Source organism: Salvelinus fontinalis, chromosome 19 (genome assembly GCF_029448725.1).
Source record: "Salvelinus fontinalis isolate EN_2023a chromosome 19, ASM2944872v1, whole genome shotgun sequence".
Taxonomy (NCBI): Eukaryota; Metazoa; Chordata; class Actinopteri; order Salmoniformes; family Salmonidae; genus Salvelinus; species Salvelinus fontinalis.
In genome coordinates, this window is record NC_074683.1 from 9,557,570 (window position 1) to 9,583,213 (window position 25,644).

General features: G+C 40.8%; 2 protein-coding genes across 12 annotated transcripts in view; both read right to left on the reverse strand.

Moving 5' to 3' along the window:
* LOC129816329 (protein TANC1-like) overlaps window positions 1–14,188 on the reverse strand; it is a 200,358-nt gene extending 186,170 nt beyond the window's left edge. For 6 of the 11 annotated variants that reach the window (XM_055870689.1, XM_055870693.1, XM_055870685.1 and 3 more), the window contains exon 1: window positions 14,060–14,180. The gene's annotated coding sequence lies outside the window, so the exon portion shown is untranslated. Of the gene's footprint in view, window positions 1–14,059 lie in introns of all 11 variants that reach the window. The other 5 variants (XM_055870690.1, XM_055870688.1, XR_008753538.1 and 2 more) reach the window with 4 other exon arrangements.
* Window positions 14,189–20,410: 6,222 nt separating this feature from the next.
* Window positions 20,411–25,062, reverse strand: LOC129816330 (death-associated protein-like 1-A). The gene is made up of 4 exons (XM_055870694.1): window positions 24,903–25,062; window positions 21,436–21,535; window positions 21,184–21,247; window positions 20,411–20,959 (listed from the first exon to the last, which is right to left on the reverse strand). Exons 1-4 carry the CDS (start codon window positions 24,967–24,969, stop codon window positions 20,834–20,836), a joined length of 357 nt encoding a protein of 118 aa, XP_055726669.1. The 5' UTR covers window positions 24,970–25,062; the 3' UTR covers window positions 20,411–20,833.
* Between the last annotated feature and the right edge of the window lie 582 nt (window positions 25,063–25,644).

The window sequence follows — 25,644 nt, forward strand, 5'->3', positions numbered from 1 at the left end:
ATGTAGTTTGACTTTTGAAGTAGCCTACACAATCCTGTCACACGGAGAGATTTAACATCCATGTTCATGCCTGCATAGGCTAATTCAAGTTGTGTGCAAATGTTTTCTGCTCCCCAGGTTGCACACAGGGTATAACATGACCATATAGGATGCATCCATGACAACTGGTGGTGTAATAGGAGGATTTAAGCTAGGACTGTTATGCTAGGCTATAACACAAATAGTTTAACTGGCGGAATTCCTGTCTGGAGCCACTTATGTGCATGCCTGTACGGTAGTTTACCTGAGAAATAAACATGCTTGGAGCAGTGTGTTCTTAGAAACTTCGTAAGATCCTGGGAAAATAGCCTGACATTCTCAAATCGTATGATTATTCACCTTACCTTCAGGGCAAAAATGAGGTCATGCTGTCACAAGCAGATTCAAACAATTTACAGCAGTGACTAGAGGCAAGTAACCCACTTTTTCATCTATAATTAATGTAGACATGATTTTTGTTGAAATTAAAAAGGATGACAGGTCTAATCTGCTCATTAGCCAGTTATTTTACCCAGGAGGATAACTTTTATTAAACAGACAGTTTCACCTTTTCAGGTCATTTTGAGAGCAAGCTGATTCTGGTACTAGTAATGTGATTTTGGGGGCATAAACTTCCACCCTGAAAATGCCACTGCCTAGTCAGAAGTCAAGAGTGTGAGAAATGGTTTCTAATGCCCTATCCAAGCTTCCCAGCAGCGCGAAGAGTTGAGACATGTTTTTGAAGGCGATCATTACTTAGAATGTACAGTTGTACTTGAAGCTGTGGAAACTGAGTCAACCTGACATGTCTATGTCTATACCTGACACTATAAAAGTTGAATAAATGTATTATTATTATTTTATTATTATTATTGCCTACCCTTTAGACACTTGCAGACAAGACATTGCTCATCCCTCCCTTTCCAAATACCTCACCTCATACCCAAGTTAAAACATTACCCTACACCAGTGATTCCCAACCTTTTTTGAACCGTGGCACACCATGATGGGATAAAAATATTCTGTGGCACACCAAAAATGTCCCAATTTATTTAGTGGTAATGACCTCCATCTCATCGAATCCATACTGCAAATCATACATTTCTGCGTCAAACGTTTATTTGAACTATTTTCATAGTTCCTTACTCACGATGATTCACGATGTGTACCCCTTTAAGAGTGTCCCGGGAATTTGTGGTAGATTTTTTGAACGGTTTGGTCTACAGACGAGCAGTTTCTGCAATGTAAAGGTAAAACCACGGACACAAAGCCATGCTACATTTGTTTCTATGGCAGAAGCTGTGTTACAGCTAATGCCGCGTACACATTGTGACGTATTTGATTATGGTGTACATCATCTTCACACTGGACAGAGCTAGCTGTACTAGCTAGCTAGTGTGTGCTTGCTAGCGAGTGTTGTACTAGTTAGCTAGCTAGTGTGTACTAGCTAGTGTTGTACTAGCTAGCTAGTGTGTACTAGATAAGTGATTACTAGCTAGCTAGTGTTGTACTAGTACTGCTCAGATGTAATGTTAATGAGGCTTAAGCCTAATCAGACTTGCCTGTGGTCATTTCCATATGAAAGGAACCATGAGCACCAACATGTGAGGTTTATAGGAGCATATCAAATTTGGTGCCAAATGAAAGCTAAGAGTATACTTTAGGGAAATTAAGGCATAGATTTGTTTTTCAACAATTTTCAATCCTAAAAATGTGAATAAGCATAGGCTTTGATTTCTGGTCACACAGATCGGTTCTTTAAAATCATCTACTAGAAAAAGTATTAAAAGGTATTAGAAATACATCAAAAGACAATCATTTTGAAGTAAAGGCCCCTGCCAACATATATCAACATTTATGTTTTGCAGAAATAATTTGCTTCTGTAAGTTTAAGAAATATTCCCTAGTGTCTTGTCATTCTGTTACCAAAAGGTAGACCGATTATGATTATTGGAGGACTAAAACAACCCGATATCCATCAATCGGACGATTTATATATATATATTTGTAATAATGACAATTACAACAATACTGAATGAACAATGAACACTTTTATTTTAACTTAATATAAAACATAAATAAAATCTATTTAGTGTCAAATAAATAACGCTCAATTTGGTTTAAATAATGCAAAAACACAGTGTTGGAGAAGAAAGTAAAATTGCAATATATGCCATGTAAAAAAGCTCACGCATCGACTATTTCTCTCTATATCATTTGTATTTCATATACCTTTGACTATTGGATGTTCTAATAGGCACTATAGTATTGCCAGTCTAATCTCAGGAGTTGATAGGCCTATCAATGGTGCTAATGGTTCTCAAAGGCAAAGTAAAATGATACAAATGATTTTGATTCTGATGCCTGCCCCTCAAATGATACAAATGTAACAACAGCATCTGGACAAGGATACAGATGCAACCATGTGCTATTCAATATATTATCTGGTGCCCCAAGTCAAAATTGCACGTGCATTCCACTGGTCACGTTTATAAGTGAGTGTTCAAATAAATAATCAAGATTAGAAAATATTGCTGCAGTACACCCATTGAAAACCACTGCCCTATACAAATAACATGATGGCCTCCATAGGAAAACACATTTAACATCAGATATTATCATCTCTCTTCATGAGAAGTCAAAGTGTTTCAAAAAAATATCTCCCTCAAATATCAGCAGTGAGCTCACAAAGGCCTAGTTCCCATATCTTGATCTTGTAAACTGACCTGATTGAGAGGATGATAGGTAGCTATGAGTTAGGCTACCATTCGCCAGCCTCAGCCTGCCCACATATATTTACAATCTTTCTCTGGTTTCATTTAATGAACATCAGGGAGACTCCTTAAATCCTCCTCCTCGCCTGACTAGGAACACTCCCAAACAGGAAAAAACACTCTTGTTTGTCTGTGACAGTGGTCACCAACCTTTTCTGAGTCAAGATCACTTTCTGAGTCAAAATGCATGCCGAGATCTACAGCTCAGATTTTCTATTAACATGACTTAAAAAATGTAAGCCTATGCAACATTAACCAATTACTGTACTGTAGCAATGAGGTTTGTGCAGTAGGCTATAGGCCCAATACATTATCACCGCATACTGGCTTTGCTTGAATTTACCTGCCAATGCATTGTTGTTCGGGACATTTTTTTAAATTATTTTTCAAAATTTGAGGTAAGGTATATGATCACACCGGTAACAGACCCATTGTTGTATTAGGCACAGCTGAGTGAGCATACATTTAAATAATTTGCTATTTATTTTACTGGGCTGATGGTGCCTGCATCTGATGGTCAGTCTCAGCGGAGGGAGAGAGCAGCAGACTGAAGGTCCGTCACGCAACATCCCTCCGCTCTCCTTATCCTCCACTGACACTGACCAAAAAGGGACACCGTCTTCCAGCTGATGGCGAAACTCGAGTCGCACCGCATTATTTCTGCCTCATGTACAAATTCATGTTGTTACTCATATGAACAGAGAAAGTGAAATATTCCATGAAATTAAAAAAGACCCAAGCCCCTAATGATAACAAAAACGCAAGCCTATAGATACACATTCCAACTCATTCATTACAGCTGCACTGCTTGTTGTAGCGCTGAGTGTAAATAGGAAGAATGTGCATTTTATGGCTTATAAAAGTGTTGAATACAAAGTGTTGACAGTGCTGAGTAAGAACTTAAACATGAACTCAGTCATATAAACAGCAGCTCTTTGATGTATTCGTTGACAGTCTCTCTCTAGTCATGGTTTTAAACGTTTTGAAATCTCACATTATCAATTGTGTCGTAGCTTTCTTTTATGCCTGCTATGTTACTGCAGACTCGGTCATCTGCGCAATCTGATTGGCCAGTGGTAGCATAGTGCACTTGATTTCCTCTCCAGGCCCACCGGGAAGGCAGAGTTTGTACCTTCGGACACATGAAACGGCAACAGTTTGCCTGCCTGGCGTGCAGGGCAGCAACAAAATTGGAAAACAAGGCTTTATCGTTGGGTTTTTTATAGAAATGTTTGGCGATCGACTAGAAATGCCTTGGAGATCGGCAAGTCGATCGCGATCGCTGGTCTATGAGATTATAAAAAGCTGGACAGCACCAACTATTCCACAGAATCTCGTTCCTTCCCTGCTTACGGACAACTCTGAGTCAGACTTAGCATATCCAGACCGTAGCCAGATATTTGGCAGGGAGTTTGGGGTTTCCTGCTAGCCTATTTGATTAGAGTCAAACATTAACTTGCCAGGTTTAAAGTCTACAGGCTTTCTCTTAACACATGGCATCTTCGTCCGTTTTACTTCATGAGTTTCTCTCGTAGGGATTCCTAGGCCAGTAAGACATTTAACAGAATTGGCATCGTAGGGACTCAGAGACGTTTCCTTTGTTTAAAGCAGATGTGTACTTCTAATAAATCACTCCTGGGTTTTGGCTGATAAACATTCCACAGGTGTTCAGCCTGAGCCCAGACAGTTTGCAGATAAGACTTCATGGTCACTCATCACCACAGCAGCAGAGGTTTATTATTAGACTACCTCACACTGAACAAACAGTAATATAGACTACATACCGCTAAGAAAAAGACCACAACACAGCCCTCTCTCATGGCAGATGGTGGAGGTAGCCTAACTGTTGTGAGAGGCTATAGGGAAACATGTTTGAATATCACAAGAGTGCACTGCATTAAACACCACAGTCATGATCACCTTGAAACTGTTTTAACTGTGAGTGACCCTCTCTCAAGAACCAGTTGGCCTGAGAGTCACAGCCAATTATTGATATATACACTAGATGACTGAAAGGGGGATGCTGTTCTGTAGCCACCGCACCTCCATCTTGGCACTTCCCCATCATTGTAAAAACTATTTTGGAAGCTATAGAAATGCATTTATTAATGTCTACATTTCTTTTTTCCATATTTATGCTATTACGGACACCTTAATGAATACTATTAAATTATATTATGTGAGCTAAACAACAAATATATATATATATAGATATATATATATATAACATTAAAGTATATATTTTTAAGTTCTAATGTTAGTGTCCCCACAACAATAAAACATACTTAAATAGCTGTAATTTTGTTCTTGAAACACTTAATTGAAATACTGTAGAATTCCAATAGTTCCTATAGAGGACTGCTTCTTCTGGGGAGTGCCAATATGGCAGACCGGTGGCTTCAAAGCCTCTCATTGGAAAAGTGGGTGGGGTTATATCCTGCCTATTTGGCCCTGTCCGGAGGTATCGTCAGACAGGGCCCTCCTGTCTCAGCCTCCAGTATTTATGCTGCAATAGTTTATGTGTCGGGGGGCTAGGTTCAGTCTGTTATATCCGGTGTCCTGTATGAATTTAAGTATGCTCCCTCTAATTCTCTCTCTCTCTTTTTCTCTCTTTCTCTCTCTCTCAGGACCTGAGCCCGAGGACCATGCCTCAGGACTACCTGGCCTGATGACTCCTTGCTGTCCCCAGTCCACCTGGTCATGCTGCTACTCCAGTTTCAATTGTTCTACCTGCAGCTATGGAACCCTGACCTGTTCACTGGACGTGCTACCTTGTCCCGGACCTGCTGTTTTGGACTGTCTCTCTACCGCACCTGCTGTCTCTAACTCTGAATGATCGGCTATGAAAAGTCAACTGACATTTACTCCTGAGGTGCTGACCTGTTGCACCCTCTACAACCACTGTGATTATTATTATCTGACCCTGCTGGTCATTTATGAACGTTTGAACATATTGGCCATGTTCTGTTATGATCTCCACCCGGCACAGCCAGAAGAGGAGTGGCCACCCCTCAGCGCCGGGTTCCTCTCTAGGTTTCTTCATAGGTTCTGGCCTTTCTAGGGAGTTTTTCCTAGCCACCATGCTTCTACATCTGCATTGCTTGCTGTTTGGGGTTTTATGCTGGGTTTCTGTCTAGCACTTTGTGACATCGGCTGATGTAGAAAGGGCTTTATAAATACATTTGATTTGATTTGATTGGCCTATACATAGCATTAGCAATTCAGGGTTTACATATAGTACATTCAGAAAGTATTCAGACCCCTTGACTTTTTCCACATTTTATTCTAAAATGGATGAAATATATTTTTTCCACTCATCAATCTACACACAATACCTCATAATGACAAAGCAAAAACAGGTTTTTGGTTGTTTTACAGGTTTAATGTTGGCAAGTGTATTAAAAAAATACCCTTTACTCAGTACTTTGTTGAAGGACCTTTGTCAACGATTACAGCTTTGAGTCTTCTTGGGTATGACGCTAAAAGCTTGGCACACCTGTATTTGGGGAGTTTAACCCATTCTTCTCTGCAGATCCTCTCAAGCTCTGTCAGGTTGGCTGCAAAACTATTTTCAGGTCTCTCCATAGATGTTTGATCGGGTTCAAGTCCAGGCTTTGGCCACTCAAGGACATTCAGAGACTTGTCCCGAAGCCACTCATGCATTGTCTTGGCTGTGTGCTTAGGGTCGTTGTCCTGTTGGAAGGTGAACCTTTGCCCCAGTCTGAGGTCTTAAGCGCTCTGGAGCAGGTTTTCATCAAGGATCACTCTGTACTTTACTCCGTTCATCTTTCCCTTGATCCTGACTAGTCTCCCAGTCCCTGCCGCTGAAAAACATCCCCCCAGCATGATGCTGCCACCACCATGCTTCACTGTAGGGATGGTGCCAGGTTTCATCCAGACATGGCACTTGGCATTCAGGCCAAAGAGCTCACTCTTGGTTTCATCAGACCAGATAATCTTGATTCTCATGGTCTGAGAGTCCTTAGATGCTTTTTGGCAAACTCCAAGTGGGCTGTCATGTGCCTTTTACTTAGCAGTGGTTTCCGTCTGGCGACTCAACCATAAAGGCCTGATTGGTGGAGTGCTGCAGAGATGGTTTATCTCCACAGAGGAACTCTGGAGCTCTGTCAGTGACCATCAGGTTCTTGGTCCCCTCCCTGACCAAGGCCCTTCTCCCGCGATTGCTCAGTTTGGCCGGGCTGCCAGCTCTAGGAAGTTGGTGGTTCTAAACATCTTCCACTTAAGAATGATGGAGGACACTGTGTTCTTGGGGACCTTCAATGCTGCAGAAATGTTTTGGTACCCTTCACCAGATCTGTGCCTACGGACAATTCCTTCAAACTCATGGCTTGGCTTTTGCTCTGCCATGCACTGTCAAATGTAGGATCTTATATAGACAGGTGTGTGCCTTTCCAAATCATGTCCAATCAATTGAATTTACCACATCTGGACTCCAATCAAGTTGTAGAAACATCACAAGGATGATCAATGGAAACAGGATGCACCTGAGCTCAATTTCGAGTCTCTGAATACTAATGTAAATAAGGTATTTATGTTTTTGCAAAAAAAATCTAAAAACCTGTTTTCGCTTTGTCATGATGGGGTATTGTGTGTAGATTGATGAGGGGGGTAAATAATTTAATACATTTTAAAATAAGGCTTTAATGTAACCAAATGTGGAAAAGGGGAAGGGGTCTGTGTAATGGCTTTCTTCCTGGGGTGAAGGAGAGGACCAAAATGCAGCGCGGCTAGTGTTCAACATGATTTAATAAAGAAGAGACGATAACGTGAACACTATACAAAATACAAAATAACAAATGTGAAAACCGAGACAGTCCTATCTGGTGCAGAACACAAAGACAGAAGACAACCACCCACAATCCCCAACACAAAACAAGCCACCTATATATGATTCTCAATCAGGGACAACGATTGACACCTGCCTCTGATTGAGAACCATATTAGGCTGAACACGGAAACAGACAAACTAGACACACAACATAGAATGCCCACCCAGCTCACGTCCTGACCAACACTAAACAAGCAAAACACACAAGAACTATGGTCAGGAAGTGACAGTCTGAATACAATTGGTCACAGCCTGAGTGGAGACCCAGCCCCTCTTATACTCCAGTCACAACAACACAGCTATCTACCCCTCCATTTCTCTCTGGGGCTTTCTAAATACTTAACAAAAATCTTAATAACAGCTGTTTCATCAGGAGGTACTGTTAAAACCATTTGGTTGTGCTCACACAAAGGCTTGGGATCTTATACAGTACTGTAGCCCACTGAGGGTTTTTATGGGAGTCCTTTCATAAATGTATTATTCCCATGTCAGTTTAATGAAATGCCTCATTGAGTCGAATGTGTTGATTAAAGCGTGCAATCATAAAACATTTGGCAGACCAAAATAATTGTGGTTTCTAAACTGTATGTTCTCAGTAAGCTAATGAGGTCACTGAAATTTCACAGTGTCATACAGTAGCTTTGTTTGCTCACCACATTCTCTCTGTTCTCTCTACCGGAGCAGCTCTCATGTTCAGAAACCAAATCCTCCACCAATATACATAGGCAACTCAATATGCATCTGTCATTGTGCTACATTTTAATTGATGCCTAGAGGGAAGCAGTGCAATTAAATGGTGGGGTTAAAAGAGTTAAGGCGAGCGTTTAGATACAAACTGCTTTGAACCCTTGAGAAAGTGTCCCTAATGCAATTACACAATGCCTCGTACCCTATAGGCTAGAAACTGGTGAATGTAATAGCCTGTGTACAATTTTTAAATTAGGCTAGCCATTGGCAGCTGTACTGAGCAGATCATAGAACTAAGAACCAATGATAAAATTATGGCATATCAGTATCATCCTATTATTTTTTTTATTTTTTTTATTTTACCGTTATTTTACCAGGTAAGTTGACTGAGAACACGTTCTCATTTGCAGCAACGACCTGGGGAATAGTTACAGGGGAGAGGAGGGGGATGAATGAGCCAATTGTAAACTGGGGATTATTAGGTGACCATGATGGTTTGAGGGCCAGATTGGGAATTTAGCCAGGACACCGGGGTTAACACCCCTACTCTTACGATAAGTGCCATGGGATCTTTAATGACCTCAGAGAGTCAGGACACCCGTTTAACGTCCCATCCGAAAGACAGCACCCTATACAGGACAGTGTCCCCAATCACTGCCCTGGGGCATTGGGATATTTTTTAGACCAGAGGAAAGAGTGCCTCCTACTGGCCCTCCAACACCACTTCCAGCAGCATCTGGTCTCCCATCCAGGGACTGACCAGGACCAACCCTGCTTAGCTTCAGAAGCAAACCAGCAGTGGTATGCAGGGTGGTATGCTGCTGGCATATTAACTGTGAGGGATCCTATGACCGCAGACAAATAATAGCGTCTAGTTATATCACATTAATAATAAAACAACCTCTTATTATGACAATCTACACAGATACCTTCTTCTGAATTTATTTGGCCATTGGTACTCTTCAAATACTACAATGATGTTTACAGTAATTACATCAGAGGGCTTGCAAGGAGCGGCCTCAGTGCATGGGGTTGGCATGACACAGGGGGGCAACAGTCACTGTTAATAAAGGATAATTTCATAACAGGCCCCTCAAACCACTGAAACAACCATGACACAATAAAAACGTTCCCATAATGATCTATGAATCAAACTGGGAGTGTGAATACAAATCATCAATTTGCTGTTTCAAACAAACACTCCATCCCACCAAACTTCTTGCCTCTGGAGGATGGACTGACCTCCTTCAGCCACATTTGTTATTGGTGTCAACCCAATAGACATTAGCCCACAACCAGATTAGAGCAGAATCCTTCCAATAACATTTCATTTTACCAAAAAAAACTGATACAGAGAGCTCTGCAAACTCCACACACTTTACAGTCTTTGCCACACAAAACAATTCTGGTGTACACATTTTTATGCATGACTGTAAGTCACTTTGGAGAAAAGCATCTGCTAAATGCCATACATTCTTATATTAATTAAACTCTTCAAGTCAGTAGACATTCAATATCATTCCTTATTACTTGAATAATGTGCCACAATGTGGATGCTGTTTGGACACTGATTCAAAGCCCCCTGAACACTCTCTGGTCAGTGGCTCTATTGACTCCTCAGCCCCAACATTGTCTCCTTGGTGCAAGCACCTGTTATTGGCCAACTGGCTATGAACCATGGGAACCAGGTTCTCTGCTGTGACTACAGACCTTGTTGGCACTTCAAAGGCTAGCCTACATAACTTCACAAATGCATGATAAAATATTTTTTCTTCAGATAAACTATTATGGCAGTTCACACTTCAGTCCAGTCATCACAAGCAAGCACCTGTCAGCTGCACAGTTAGCTCTACCTTGCATCTTGTGGAGCTGAAAATCTATTTAAGCATATATTTCATGATTGTGAAATGGATAATAGACTAATTCTGTAAAGGTTATGAATGTAGAAATGTTTGATAGAGAAGAGACAAGTTTGAAATTGTCCTACAAACTGTAGAGGAAATGGTCCTATAAAGTTAAAACTGGGCTAATTTCTATCATCGGTTATTCACCTTATCTTGTATCATATGTAGAGTCAACTGACAGCTGACTGTGACTGAGTAGGTAACAACAAAAATTGTTGGTTTCAATTATTCTGAACTTTTTGTGTCAGACTCGAGGTCCTTTCCAGGTAGCACCACACAGTTCAGTGAGGACATGCTAGGTTCATCAACTTCATCTGCCCCTGATGATCTAAATGGAAACTGACATTTCAGCATGAAGAACTTTTTAGAAAGAACTACAGTAACTTGTTTTAATCCTTTAGAGTCTAAGCCAGGGGAGGGGGGTTCTACTAAGCTAACATATGGAATTGTTTTAAGATGGTCATACCAAGGATCACTTTGCTATTTGATTTGGAATTTTAGGACCCCTTAAGGTATCCCAAAAATGTATTTGATGAAACATTGAATTTGGCCTTACTGTCTTAGCCCATAGAAACACTGGGTGACACCGGTGGATGTGGTGGATTGAGACGCAGCCCATACAAAAATCTGATATCTCTAGCTTAAACTGACAGATTTTGATGGGGATTTTTTTATTATGCTAATCATAGAGGCGCGGACATCGACACTAGGGGGTGTTAAAGCATCTGAGGTCAATATGTGTTCCAACAAGCAAGTAAGTGTCTTATGTAAGCACAAAACAAACTTAGGCAGTGTCTAAAGCAAATCAAATGTATGTATTGTAGCGACCCGCACAGACAGCTGTGTGTTATGTGTTAGGCTAGTAGGTGGTTGTGTTCGCGAGGTCCCACATGTCAGTCAACCTGCTATCTGCCAATCACGGGAATGCCTGGAATGTTCTGATGCCGGGCATCCTGGCGGTTGGCGGAGTGGCGTGGAGGGGGGTTGGGCAGGGGGATGGAGCATTGGAAGTTAAGACCAGGTTTTGCCTTTGTTCTCTCTCTTACGTCTGGGCTTCACAAGAGAAGGTCACGATTGGCTTGTGGGTTATCTTTCATTTATTTGGCGTGGGCTACGGCCAAACAGTAGCCTGTGTAAAGTTGGTTTAATAAACCGTCCATTCGTAAACTCAATCCTCTGTCTGGACAGTTGTTCTTTTATGATCTAGTCAGGTCATTACAGTATAAAGCCCCATAGCCCCTTTAACATCAGCACATGTCACTAAGTGCTTATACAGAAACCCAGCCTAAAACCTCAAACAGCAACCAATGCAGATGTAGAAGCACGGTGGCTAGGAAAAACTTCCTAGAAAGGCAGGAACCTAGGAAGAAAGCTAGAGCTCTGAGGGTTGACCAGTCCTCTTCTGGCTGTGCTGGGTGGAGACTATAAGAGTCCATGACTTGACAAATCATGCCGTTTTAGTATTCTGATCGTAGAGTTCTGATCATGGAATCTACACCTACATGTGTTTACCGTGTCCACAGTGTGTCCGGATTCCCTTTTCCCGCACTATATTCAAATGCCAGTATGCATTCTACAAATGGTGGAATAGGCAAAATATGAAAATGACACAACAACAACTGACGGCAGCAGCTAACTACTGTAGCTAACCTTTGTAGCTTACTACTGTAGCTAACTTGCCAGCTAACCTCTGTAGCTAGCCAGCAAACTAGCAAGCAACGCTAAAGGGATCGCAAACAGGTTAGCATAACTCTAGCCAAACAGAAAATATGTTTTCTAAATATTAGCTAGCTGCTAGCATTTATGAGACCAGCAAACACATTCCTCACACTCGAGGAATGTATTTCTTCCAACGTTATAATGAAAAGGTGCCTCTCGGTCCCAAAACACAAGTTTTCTAGAGACTTGTGGGAGGAGTGCTGATGACGTCGCCCACTGTACGCGCTTTCGGTAGCTTGATTGCGCCCAGACTGAGGATAAATCCACACACAATGCATCCCTGACCACCTGAAGTGGTCAGCCAGATCTGAACACAATCAGACCAATTCAAATCAAATGTATTTATAAAGCCCTTTTTACATCAACAGATGTCACAAAGTGCTTTACCAGAAACCCTGCCTAAAACCACAAACATCAAGCAATCCAGATGGTGACTAGGAAAACTCCCTAGAAAAGAAGGAGCCTAGGAATAAACCTAGAGAGGAACCAGGCTCTGAGGGGTGGCCAGTCCTCCTCTGGCTGTGTCGGGTGGATATTATAAGAGTGCATGGCCATTAATTAAGGCCAGACGTTCTTCAAGATGTTCAAACTTTCATAAATGACCAGCAGGGTAAAATAATAATCACAGTTGTTGTAGAGTGTGCAACAGGTCCGCACCTCAGGAGTAAATGTAAGTTGGCTTTTAATAGCCGAGCATTCAGAGGTTGAGACAGCAGGTGCGGTAGAGAGAGAGAGAGAGAGAGAGAGAGAGAGAGAGAGAGAGAGAGAGAGAGAGAGAGAGAGAGAGAGAGAGAGAGAGAGAGAGAGAGACCACAAAGTTACTTTTGTGTGTCTAGACCCGTCTTTTCAATGCAATTTTCGTATTCTGATAGCAGAAGTCGCATGTAAGTGTCAAGTGTAGACTCGACCTTACTTCAACATGACTCAAACCCATGTGGGTGAGCAAGATTACTGCATATGGCTTAGGTCTTGATTTCAAAACCACCACATCTCATCTAAGAATACAGTTCAAGCATCAACAAGACCACATTACTATGTAATAATAAAACAAATCGGATCCACTAAGGACATGATATCATTTTTAGCACTTTACATTACAGTACAGAATAAAGTGCAATAACATTGGTAATAGTATAAAAACAAGTTAGTTTCTCAGTGACATTGATACAATTTGAGTATCTTGTTTCAGGGTAATACACCACATAGGACTACTTTGTTTTGTTATAGAGAGGTAACAACACAAGAACAGTATGGTAAAATGGAAGAAAGGCTTTGAGGATAAGGCTGAAAATGGGGTTAACCGTTATTCTACACGGTGTTTGGTGTTCTAGCTACCCTGAAAAAATATAACTTGCCTATACTGTACTTAAATTAATTGGTGTCTGGCCAAATGTTTTCGTGGTGTGTAACTAAGGTGTTACTATGCCATTACCATGTTATAGTAGCAAAGTCAACAAGTGCTTTTTTAGTTTCTCGTAGGGATGCATTGCTGACATTTTACACATTTCCTAAGCACACCAATGTGCGGCAGTTTCAATGTGCGGCAGTTTAAGTGTGCGACTAAGATCAAATAAGGCCAAAATGATTTAGGTAGTCAAAGTTCTGAGTGGACTAATTGATAACAGCGACGAAACCTGACACGTTGCACATCTAGTTTTAGAACTTTTCAGAAGTTTCAATTATGGTTGGACTTAATAGAAATGTCTAAAGAAGATTTTTTCTAAGACTTGACAGCTTGCGGAGAAGCTCAAGCTGTCAAAGGCACTTCACAAGAGCCCTTTGCTCAACAATCACGTATTTAAAGTGAGGCCATATCGCTCACTATAATAAACACACTTCTTCCCGTATAATAGTAGACCTTTATTTAACGTTCTGTTTCTCTCTTCAATGTGAACTCACAGCGCTTCCAGTCTGAGACATGTCCCAACATATTCTCCTTGCTAGCTCTTCCTTCACTAACGTCAGCTAGTAACGTTAGACAGCCGAAGAAAAGCTCTCCATATAGCTAGTTATGCTACTTTCTCCTCAAAACTAACAAAACACAGTCCAAGCTGTACTTGATATTTGAATAAAGACGAAAACACTGAACTTAAAAGTCCAATATTTACCTGGTAAATGTCATGGATATCCAAGTAGAAAAAGTTTTCCGACAGCTTATCTCCACATGAATCCCTTGATGGACCAAAGGTAGGGCGCGAGCTCCTCCCTCTCTAGACTAGTAGGCTACTCCATGAGGTCATTTAGAGCTGGTCGGGTACGCAACTGCGCATCAACAGCACCGGCCTTGTAACCAAGCAATTTTAACCCTGTGTGCAGTGTATGCCTCATGTGCATGCTCTTATTAAATCAAACTACAGTATTGACGATGCACATTGATGATGGGAAGAAAACGACTTATATTTTTGTATTGTGTTTACGATGAAATTGATCTATATGACATTATATTACATGTATCTGATGTGGTGACGTAGTGTAGAATTATTTGTTAAACGAGGATTACTGGATGAGTCCTTCATTGAGTGATAATTTAATTTCAAGTAAATCAAATGTGGTTATGGCTTTGCTCATTGTACCCGTTATAGTCAGGTGTATAGCGACACCGTGAGGCACAAACTAATAGCATTCAAAGAAAAGTCCACTATATTTCTTAGTATTTTCAAGATGGGAGTGACCGGTCTGAAAGCAAATCAAAACACCTATTATAAACGATTTTTTATGTGCAACTTTAAAACAATCTTTTCGTGACACTTGGCATCCGCTAATGCAAACCTAGTCAAAAGTTCCTGACAACCAACAGGTGGGATACCAAATGTTCATGAACCAGTGGAAAACAAACGTAGATCTTTGGTTGCTTCTTTTGTCCATTTATTAAAGGCAAACAGTACCAACCTGTCATTCAGGGCAGGTGGGGCTCAAAAGAGCTGGGGCTCTGCCCCACCTGCCCTGAATGACAGGTCGGTACTGTTTGCCTTTAATACATGGACAAAAGAAGCAACCAAAGATCTACGTTTGTTTTCCACTGGTTCATGAACATTTGGTATCCCACCTGTTTAGCTACAAAATAAAACATATATCATTGTTGTGCATGTTCTTTTGGCATAATACATGTCATATATCAGTTTGCAAATAATGTACAAAAAATAATAATTCTTGACTCAATAAAGTTGCATTTAAACATGGTCTCTTTTTTACTTTCTTCAGTAAGGCAGTTCCAAAATGCAAGTGTTTCAGCCTAGCTCAGTGCTTTCTGTGGTGGTGGTGGGGCAGCCAGTGGAAAATACGGAGCGCAGCGGTTGGTAATGCTCTCTAGTTGCGCAGAGATTGACTCAGTGTAAAGTCACTCATGGGGACATTACGTCACTGTAAAATCTACTGGGAGAGCTCGAAAATTCAAGCCCCTTGGGTGCTGCCATAGAGTTACATTAGAAGTGCCCCTCCAAGAAGGCCCAAGGTCATTAGCCACAATATAAACTCAGCAAAAAAAGAAACGTCCTCTCACTTTCAACTGCGTTTTATTTTCAGCAAACTTAACATGTGTAAATATTTGTACGAACATAACAAGATTAAACAACTGAGACATAAACTGAACAAGTTTCACAGATATGTGACTAACAGAAATGGAATGTGTCCCTGAACAAAGATGGGGTCAAAATCAAAAGTAACAGTCAGTATCTGCTTTGGCCACCAGCTGCATTAAGTACTGCAGTGAATCTCCTCCTCATGGACTGCACCAGATTTGCCAGTTCTTGCTGTGAGATGTTACCCCACTCTTCCACCAAGGCACCTGCATGTTCCCGGACATTTCTGGGGGGAATGGCCCTAGCCCTCACCCTCCGATCCAACAGGTCCCAGGCGTGCTCAATGGGATTGCCATGGCAGAACTTCCCTTGCCATGGCAGAACACTGACAATCCTGTCTTGCAGGAGATCACACACAGAACAAACAGTATGTCTGGTGGCATTGTCATGCTAAAGGGTCATGTCAGGATGAGCCTGCAGAAAGGGTACCACATGAGGGAGGAGGATGTCTTCCCTGTAACGCACAGCGTTGAGATTGCCTGCAATGACAACAAGCTCTGTCCGATGATGCTGTGACACACCGCCCCCAGACCATGACGGACCCTCCACCACCAAATCGATCCCGCTTCAGAGTACAGGCCTTGGTGTAACGCTCATTCCTTTGACAATAAACGTGAATCCGACCATCACCCTTGGTGAGACAAAACCGCGACTCATCAGCGAAGAGCACTTTTTGCCAGTCCTGTCACATTCAATTTTTTCACATCAGAGTTTTTTCAGATCTAATTGGTAAAAAAAAAACTATTAGTAATACAAATTACGTTTTTTACAATGCCTATAATTATTTTCTTGAGCAGAATAAATGTTGTGTTTTATTAAAATATAACAGAATATGATTTTTAAGAAAGCAACAGAGTCCCTCTTACTCCTCCTCCCCTCTGTGAGGCAAGGTTATTGTTGGACTCAAGTGTTTTTTCAGCAGTACAGCAGACGTCAGAGGGGCAATCGACCCTGTCAGATGGCTGGGAATGGGCAGTCATTGGCAGGGAAATGTGCCCTGTACATCTGCAACTCAGCATACCATCAACCACTCCATCCCTCCACAAGAGACTATGAGGCCTCAGAATTACATACACAGAAGGTACCAAAGGTTTGGGTGAAAAGTGTGTGAGGAGAATCACATATATAAACTTTTGTACCTCTTGAAAAAAAAATATATAGCTTCCCTGTTAACAAGGTTGACCTCCGCGCCCCACGGAAATCAAATTAGCATAATAATACATATTCCCATAAAAATCTGTCAGTTAGAGACGTTTTTTTGCATTGGATACGTTTCAATCCACCGCATCCGTATGCACATGCACGCATGCAAGCTAGAGTGGTGTTTGTCAGACCATGAGACATCCCGAAAATCGGTCTTCTCACAAAATCGTCTGTAGCGTCAGAACGGTTTGGGCTACATACTAATATGGAAAGGTGGGCCTCTCACATACACGTACATGTCGGTTGTTTTTCTCTCGGATGCCCACAGGCCTAGCAAGTTTCGTCTGATGGTCCCCAGGTACCAGTTGAAAAAAATGTATGGAAGTATACAGTGCATTCAGAAAATATTCAGACCCCTTCCCTTTTTCCACATTTTGTTACGTTACAGCCTTATTCTAAAATTTATTAAATCGTTTTTCCCCCTCATCAATCTACACACAATACCCCATGATAAAAAAGCAAAAACAGGTGTTTAGAAATGTTTGCAAATGTATTAAACTGAAATATCACATTTACATTAGTATTCAGACCCTTTACTCAGTACTTTGTTGAAGCACCTTTGGCAGCGATTACAGCCTCGAGTCTTCTTGGTTATGACTCTACAAGCTTGGCACACCTGTATTTGGGGAGTTTCTCCCATTCTTCTCTGCAGATCCTCTCAAACTCTGTCAGGTTGGAAGGGGAGCGTCTCTGCACAGCTATTTTCAGATCTCTCCAGAGATGTTCGATTGAGTTCAAGTCCAGGCTCTGGCTGGGCCATTCATGGACATTGAGACTTGTCCCGAAGTAGCCCCTGCGTTATGTTGGCTGTGTGCTTAGGGTCGTTGTCCTCTTGGAAGGTGAATGTTTGCCCCAGTCTGAGGTCCTGAGCGATCTGGAGCAGGTTTTCATCAAGGATCTCTCTGTACTTTGCTCTGTTCATCTTTTCCTCGATCCTGACTAGTCTCCCAGTCCCTGCCGCTGAAAAACATCCCCACAGCATGATGGCTGCCACCACCATGCTTCACCGTAGGGATGGTGCCAGGTTTCATCCAGACATGACATTCAAGCCAAAGATTTAAATCTTGATTTCATCAGTTATGGGGTATTGTGTATAGATTGATGAGGGGAAAATAATTGTATCCATTTTAGAATAAGGATGTAGCGTAACAAAATTTGTAAAACTTCAAGGGGTCTGAATACTTTCCAAATGCACTGTATAGTGCCAAAAACAAAGGGTTAAATACACGCAAAATAATTATCTCAGGTATAGGACAGACACTTCAGAACAAACACATTTTTTGGGGGGGACCATCTGCTGGTCCATGTAGTGAATCTGTTATTCAATGTGTTTGTATGGGTAACAGCAGTAAGGCCCAAAAAAATGTCATCAAATATTTTTTACAGATATTTTTGGGATACTCCAAGGGATCTTAAAATTCTAAATCAAATAGCAAAATTAACCTTGGTATGACCTTCTTAAAACGATTCCATATAGGTTAATAGACCCCCCCCCCCTTTAGACAGGGCTTTTTAGACTCTTATGGGTTAAATACAAATATTTTTTCAATTGAAACCAGTTGCAGTAATGAATTTGTATTGGGAACTCAAACAATGACCTCAGGGTTGACATTTCCTTGACAAAGGTTATTCGCCACAATTAGATAGTGTTGTATCAAGATTTGTGTCATAAAAGTGCTGTGCTATGTGTAGCCGATATGAAATGGCTAGCTAGTTAGCGGTGGTGTGCGCTAATAACGTTTCAATCGGTAACGTCACTCGCTCTGAGACCTTGAAGTAGTTGTTCCCCTTGCTCTGCAATTGCCGTGGCTTTTGTGGCGCGATGGGTAACGATGCTTCGTGGGTGTCAATTGTTGTTGTGTGCAGAGGGTCCCTGGTTCGAGCCCAGGTAGGGGTGAGGAGAAGGACGAAAGCTAAACAGTTACATATGCATAAACAAAATGAAAAGGAAGTCTAAATGGATTGTAGATAACTGAATGTGGCATATTTATTTATTTTACAGCAAAGCAAATGCGCAGTCTAATTGCTATAATTAATAATGCAACGATTTACATTTACTGTATATTGAGTATCAAAACATTTACTTTAGTCTACACAAACATGCCATTTTGTTATATTAATGAATCACTTCATGCTTTGGTTCATTCCTGTAACACACCCAGATGCCCTGGACTTTGGGACAGGGTGTGTGTGTGTGTGCATTGCATATTTCTGTCCTCCAGTCTCCTCATTATGCATGCACAGGTAACCAGCCAAATCCCAGCGGATCAAAGAGCCTCAATACAGCTGAAGGAGGGAACAAAGCCAGTACCTTCTCATATTCCAAATCTGTTCAACCTCACCATCTGCTAGAATGGAAGCTGGCAAAGGCTGCCAGCTGTTGTAAAAGCATTTGATTCCAAGGTTATTCTACTGCCTACCGCCATCTTACAAAATGCCTAAGGCTAACATGGGATATCATCTTCCTGTGTGCCATAAAAGGCCTTCACTGTCACTGACAGCTGACTTCCTCGCCACAAAGACAGACAAAAGATGAAATATAAGCCACGAGGAGCGTGGAACCCAAATGAAATGGTTTGAGATCCGGTTCTGACTCCTACAGTAGTCCCCCCCCCCCCACACACAACTCTCCCACACATTCCAGATCATAATCTTACACATGGTCAGTAAGACCTCTCACACCAAGCCATAACTTCTCTGCATTCCTCAAATATTACCACTAAATACAGCTGTATGCATCAACTTCATGTGCCTATACTCTGCAATGCCTAGTTAAATAAAAATACATGTATAGTACAACTGTCAGGAATAAAATTATTAAACTGTGTCGACGTCATACAAACTCTTAGGATATAATTCAAGCAATTTCATAGAGACTTGCTGCCTGTTCCTATCTTAAAACAGCCAACTACCCAATAACTGAGAGCGGAGCACAACTCCGGTTAATATCAGACAATAAGAGCCCCTAGATACTCTATGGTGGATCTGGAAGAAGTCCTCTTCAGTGCTTTGCTGGGTTCAGCATCAGAACTTTTGTGAGTGCACCTTAAGAGGTCTACACATGCCGAGAACTTCTTCCAAAGAAGCACTTCCATTCAAAGACAGTCTGCTGTGGGTCAGTTTTTGTGGAGACACAGTGATGCAAAGCTTCCCTGAGACATGCCAGATTAAGATTCACTCTCAGAAACCGTGGTATTGTATGCTATAGTAACATGATTAAAGTATGTAGATTATGGAAATGGTATAGAGACGTAGGCTAGTGTTCAAGCTCATGTGGAAGAGCAGCTCCTGTCAATATGATAGGCCAGCGAGCCAGAAAATACCTCACGACAGGGAAAATGCACCCAAAGACCTTTGGCAATAGTGCTTTCGTGACATCTGATCTTCAGGTAGGATGAGCAGAGTTTCTAACTTGGAACCCCCCCCTCCAGAGTTGCCAGTTGACTTGAACTTACTGAAGTCAAAGATTTCAGAGTTGTCCCAGTTGTCTTGAACACAACATACAAGTGTGATGCATAAAGAAAAAAAATATATTTCCTTCAAGCTGACAATGTACTTGTCACCACCCTGTGGTCACGACAACATTTGCAGCATGATACATAAACACTTTCAACCAAACTATTCAATGAACCGATTAGAAATGTGAATCTTGTTAACCATAAAACAAAAAAGGACATGTTTCTAACGCCATGCAACTTTTTTTTATTCAAGACGTAAACAAATGCTAAGCTTTTCACTATGGAAATAGACACTGATGAAACAGTCAGTCATCCACCTTACACCCTCTTATGCAACATACCAATTCCAAAATCCCCACCATGTGCGTTTTAGTTCACGTGCATACACTCATTAATAAAAGGCACAGTAAATGCTGGTTTGTAGTAAGCAGAACACCACCCATATCCCCACAAAGCTCCACTTTCTCACCTAAAAGCAGTTACAAATTGCAACCAATTCAAAGTAGATTAATGGATTCTAGAGTACTAAACATTAAACATTCAAGTCTTTTCTGACATCTCATGTTGGTCCTCTCATGCATGTAACTAACCCTTCCTGCTAGTCTTTCACAGTTGACTTCAGGCAACTTTAACACATGTTGCTTCAGAACTTTTTCGGTTGCTGGATGCAGAAGGTAGACTTGAAAGCTGGCGAGTGTGCCTTCTCCAAAGCAGGTCTGAGTCTGCTGTGTTTCACACTTACTGGGGTCTCTGGGAAGTCATGTCCCAACTGAAACAATTAAGAAATAATTTTGTACAATCATGGTTTACCAAGCAGCCTGGAAGAAACTATTTTACTATGCCAATCTGTAGTAGGTAGGCTATGAGTAAATGGTTGACTTGCATGATCATTACAAATGAAGCCAAATTATTGTAGTTTACAGCAAAACGTGTTTCTTGGCCAACTCTTGTGGGACACGGACGCAGCCATTATTTTAAGTCAGATATCCTTACCTTGTCAAGTGTTCCTGACATCAAGACACTGACTAGCTGCATTCGGCTGGAAGTGGCTGCAGATCTAGAACAGTATTACTTGTTTAAAGACAAAACTCAACATTGCAGTTAAGTGTTCCTGGATGTTGTCTCAATGTAAAAACAAATATCATCCAAACTCTGTCAATCAGCGAGACCCTGTAGATAGGTACTTAATGAATACGACCCAATACTCTAATGGAACAAAACAGGTAGGGACTACCTGTACTGTACCTGGGTTTGGGAACCTTGTGTTCCCTCTCTGGGTTCACATGGTGGGTGGCATGACTCTCCTCATAGCTCTTCTTGGCCACTCGTTTCCCCCCAGCCTTCACTGTGGAGCCAGAGTGGAACCGTTTAAAATATAGTTAACATTTTCTCATTCTTTTACTTGTTCAGAACGGAGTTAAAACTATTCAGAGTTACTGTAAGACTAAACTATTGTGCATGTTTTAATACCAGTTGGTTTACTTCAATATAGAAGTAGATTGTAAGACTATCAGTGTTGGTAGACCGATCAAGAGGTGGCACTTGCAGTGAGAATACAGTTAAGCATTGTGTCTGCTTTTTATTTTCCTCAGTTGCTAGCAATAGGCAGGGTTCATCAAAAATAAATATACTTTACCCACATCCTGTCAAAGCAACAAGCGCATATAGCCAAACAATGTGCAGCTCTGATCAGAGAAACAGTTTAATTTGTACCGCGAGTGTCCCTTTCAGGGTCCGTATGTATTAAGCACATCTCAGAGTAGGGCAAAGTGGATGCTAAAGCACTCCTACTCTTGATATGGCCCCAGAACTTATTTTCGAGGACATCATGTCACACCATAAGTCTAGTCAACAGGCAGTGAACTACAGTGCCTTCAGAAAGTATTCATACCACTTGACTTATTCCACATTGTGTTACAGAAGGAATTCAAAATTGATTCCCACCCCCACCAAGAGACAAAGAGAAAACATGTTTTCTAAATGTACATAAGTAATCACACCAGAGTCAATACATTTTTGAATCACCTTTGCACACCTGGATTGTACAATATTTGCATTCTTTAAAAAAAAGCTTGATCAAGTTGGTTGTTGATCATTGCTAGACAGCCATTTAAGTCTTGCCATTAATTTAAGTCAAAACTGTAACTAGGCCACTCAGGATCATTCAAGTCATCTTGGTAAGCAACTTCAGTGTATATTTGGCCTTGTGTTCTAAGTGACTGTCCTGCTGAAAGGTGGATTTGTCTCCCAGTGTCTGTTGAAAAGCAGACTGTAACAGGTTTCCCACCCACTCCAGGATTTTGCCTGTGCTTAGCTCTATTTAGTTCATTTTTTTATCCATAATAAAAATAAAAAAATCCTTACTGATGACAAGCATACCCATAACATGAGGCAGACACCACCATGCTTGAAAATACAAAGACTGGTACTCGGTGATGCGTCGTTGGATTTGCACCAAACATAATGCTTTGTATTTATGCCGAAATTTATTTCTTTGCCACATTTTTTGCAGTTTTACTTCATTGGAAACAGGATGCATGTTTTTGAATACTTTTATTCTGTACAGGCTTACTTTTCACGCTGTCAATTAGGTTAGAGTAACTACAATGTTGTTCCGCCTACCACAGCCATTACACTCCGTAATTGTGTCAAGTCAACCTTGCCTTAATGGTGTAATCCCGGAGCAGGTTTCCTTCATCTTCAGCAACAGAGTTAGGAAGGAAGCCTGTATCTTTGTAGTGACTGGGTGTATTGATACACCATCCAAAGTTGAATTAATAACTTCACCATGATCAAAGGGATCAGTCTTTCTTAACCCATCTACCAATAATTGCCCTTCGCGAGGCATTGGAAAACATCCCTGGTCTTATTCACTGCTCGACTGAGGTACCTTAGAGATAATTCTGTGTGGGCTACAGAGATGAGATCATTCAAAAATCATGTTAAACACCATTATTGCACACAGAGGGAGTCCATGCAACTTAAGCACATTCTTAGCCCTGAAAATATTCAGGCTTGCCATAACAAAGGGGTTGAATACTTGATGCAAACATTTCAGCTTTTCATTAAAAAAAAAAAATGTCTGAAAACATAATTCCACTTTGAAATTAGGCCAGTGACAAAATCTAACTTAATCCATTTTATACTCAGGCTGTAACAAAAAGTGGGAAAAGTCCAGGGGTGTGAATACTTTGACGGCAATGTACATATATTCAACTAATAATGTTATTACATTTTGCAGTAGCTTGGTGGTAGTTGAACTATTGCAAATCTATACTGAACAAAAATATAAAGGCAACATGTAAAGTGCTGGTCCCTTGTTTCATGAGCTGAAATAAAATGTTGCACGCCAACCCAGGACCGCCACATCCATAGATTAGGGCTTAATGCATTTCTTTCATTTGACTGATTTCCTTATGAACATTAACTAAGTAAAACTAAGTAAAATCGTTGAAATTGTTGCATGTTGTGTTTATATTTTAGTTCAGCATTGGAAAAGTTTAGTAGTTAATTACTTTTGTCATGTAGCCAACTACTGGAACTACACTTTTTATTAGGCAATAATTCCCTTTCAGCATCAGACCTGCCCAATTCTTACTTGAAACACTGAGCCTCATTCTCACATTGTTTTAAGACACTAAATTACACATTCTCTTAACATCTGACTCCAGAGTGATCTGTTCTTGCAATTTGTAGTCTGACATTTCAGATTTTCCATTTTTTTTAATAGTTTGGATGTAACTTTTGTGGCGACCTAACACAATTAATAGAACTAAGTTATAGATATAATTCTCAATGACACCTAGCCTATAAACGGGAGATATGTTGTGTGTGCTCTATTTCTATGCTTTCCGTTTAAGTTTCTGCATCTTTTACTTTTGTACGACAGCTTCAAACCTGAAAATACAATATTTGGGGTTATGGATCATATATTTTCACAGCTGTTTAGATAGTACAATGATTCTCTACACTACACTTGCTTTGTCACAAACTTAAATTGAGTGAACTATTAGAATTTTAGCAACCAGGAAATGGCGGAGTGATTTCTGCAAAGTGCATCTTTAAGGGTAGCTTTAGTGTAAATTCATTTCTTCCAGTGTGAAGGAACTGGTCGCCTGGGAAACTATTTTCAGGGCACTGTTAGCTTCCCCAACACTGCCAAGAGACATTCCGCCTTTGTGAAGTAAGGCGGCATTATAATGAGCATTTTAATAAACTGTTTGACTGACTGGGACTCAAAAACATATGTATAAGTAAGAACCTGCATGGGAAATATTCACTTAACTACATGAACCTCAGTGCTGGCCATCCTGTTCCTCGAGCACAGAATGTACCACAGTTGAACAATAGGCTATGCTATACACTGATTCAAGTTTCATACCGCATTGTGACGGTAAATACGATTAAAGTAGCAAGGATGAGAGCATTTAGGCCTACTACTGCATGCAATCGTTAAGAGATTCCATATTGTATTAGTTTACCCCCTACGCACTTGAGGTTTGAGCGTGCGTAACAACACTGTAGCAGAACGTTTGCACAAGACGAAAACAAAAATCTATTCAACAGGAAGAGTAGACCTATATGGTAAATACACTGAATGTAGACCACACTTACTTCCTCAAAATAACCCATTACATCGAACACATTGTTTTACAAAGAAAATACGCAGTTTAGTGACAATTACGAATTAGTATGATTAATCAACAATATACCTGCTGGAGGATGGCCAGCCTTCAATTCAAGACTCTCTCTCATTTCAGATTTAGATAGCTGAACCATTCCCGACTTCTGAACAACAATAACAGAACACAAACTAGCGCAATACCAACTCCGTTGCTTTTATACTGCTGAAAGGAAAATGACGTAGCTGATGCAGGAAGCAAGCATCAGCATATGGGGCTGCAGCAGACTCATTTATTCCACATGAGTGGACCAGACATATGGCGTGAGCAGCCTCAAAAAGTTACATTGTTTTATTTAGTGTATCGATCGGCGCATTTGTGTTTGTGGTGCGCATTGAGGATGTTTATGATCGAATCATATTTCCTACCTACCAATCCTGTCGTTTATACAACACCATTGCCTAGTTCAAAAACAACCTTCAGCCACTCCCCTCTGTGTTTGCAGATCTGAATAAAGCAGGATAGAAGTAAGCAATATGGTAATTCACCATCTGGTTGTGTGGAGCATATACATTGCTATTTGACTTTTTAAAAGAAGGACCTAGAGTACAGGGAGGGGCAAGAGATTATTTTTGAACAGAACTCATCTCACATTTATCTTAGTGGAACATGCTTGCTATTTATGTAATAAATAGTTTAAAACAACTTGACATCCTGACAAAAAGCAATGCCTGCATTGTCAGTATTTTTTGTCACTTCTAACACCTTTTAAAGTGTTTATCTGAAAAGGTCTATTGTCTAGTCCTGAAATAAGACAAAGAAAATGCTGAGT

Bases quoted from the DNA above. Each gene is read 5' to 3' on its own strand.
- LOC129816330 (XM_055870694.1), bottom strand. From the start codon at position 24,969: ATGGTTCAGCTATCTAAATCTGAAATGAGAGAGAGTCTTGAATTGAAG. The intron at 21,248-21,435 runs GTACAGTACAGG...ATACTGTTCTAG, and splicing joins CACAAGGTTCCCAAACCCAG to ATCTGCAGCCACTTCCAGCC. The intron at 20,960-21,183 runs GTAAGGATATCT...TAATTGTTTCAG, and splicing joins TGTCAGGAACACTTGACAAG to TTGGGACATGACTTCCCAGA.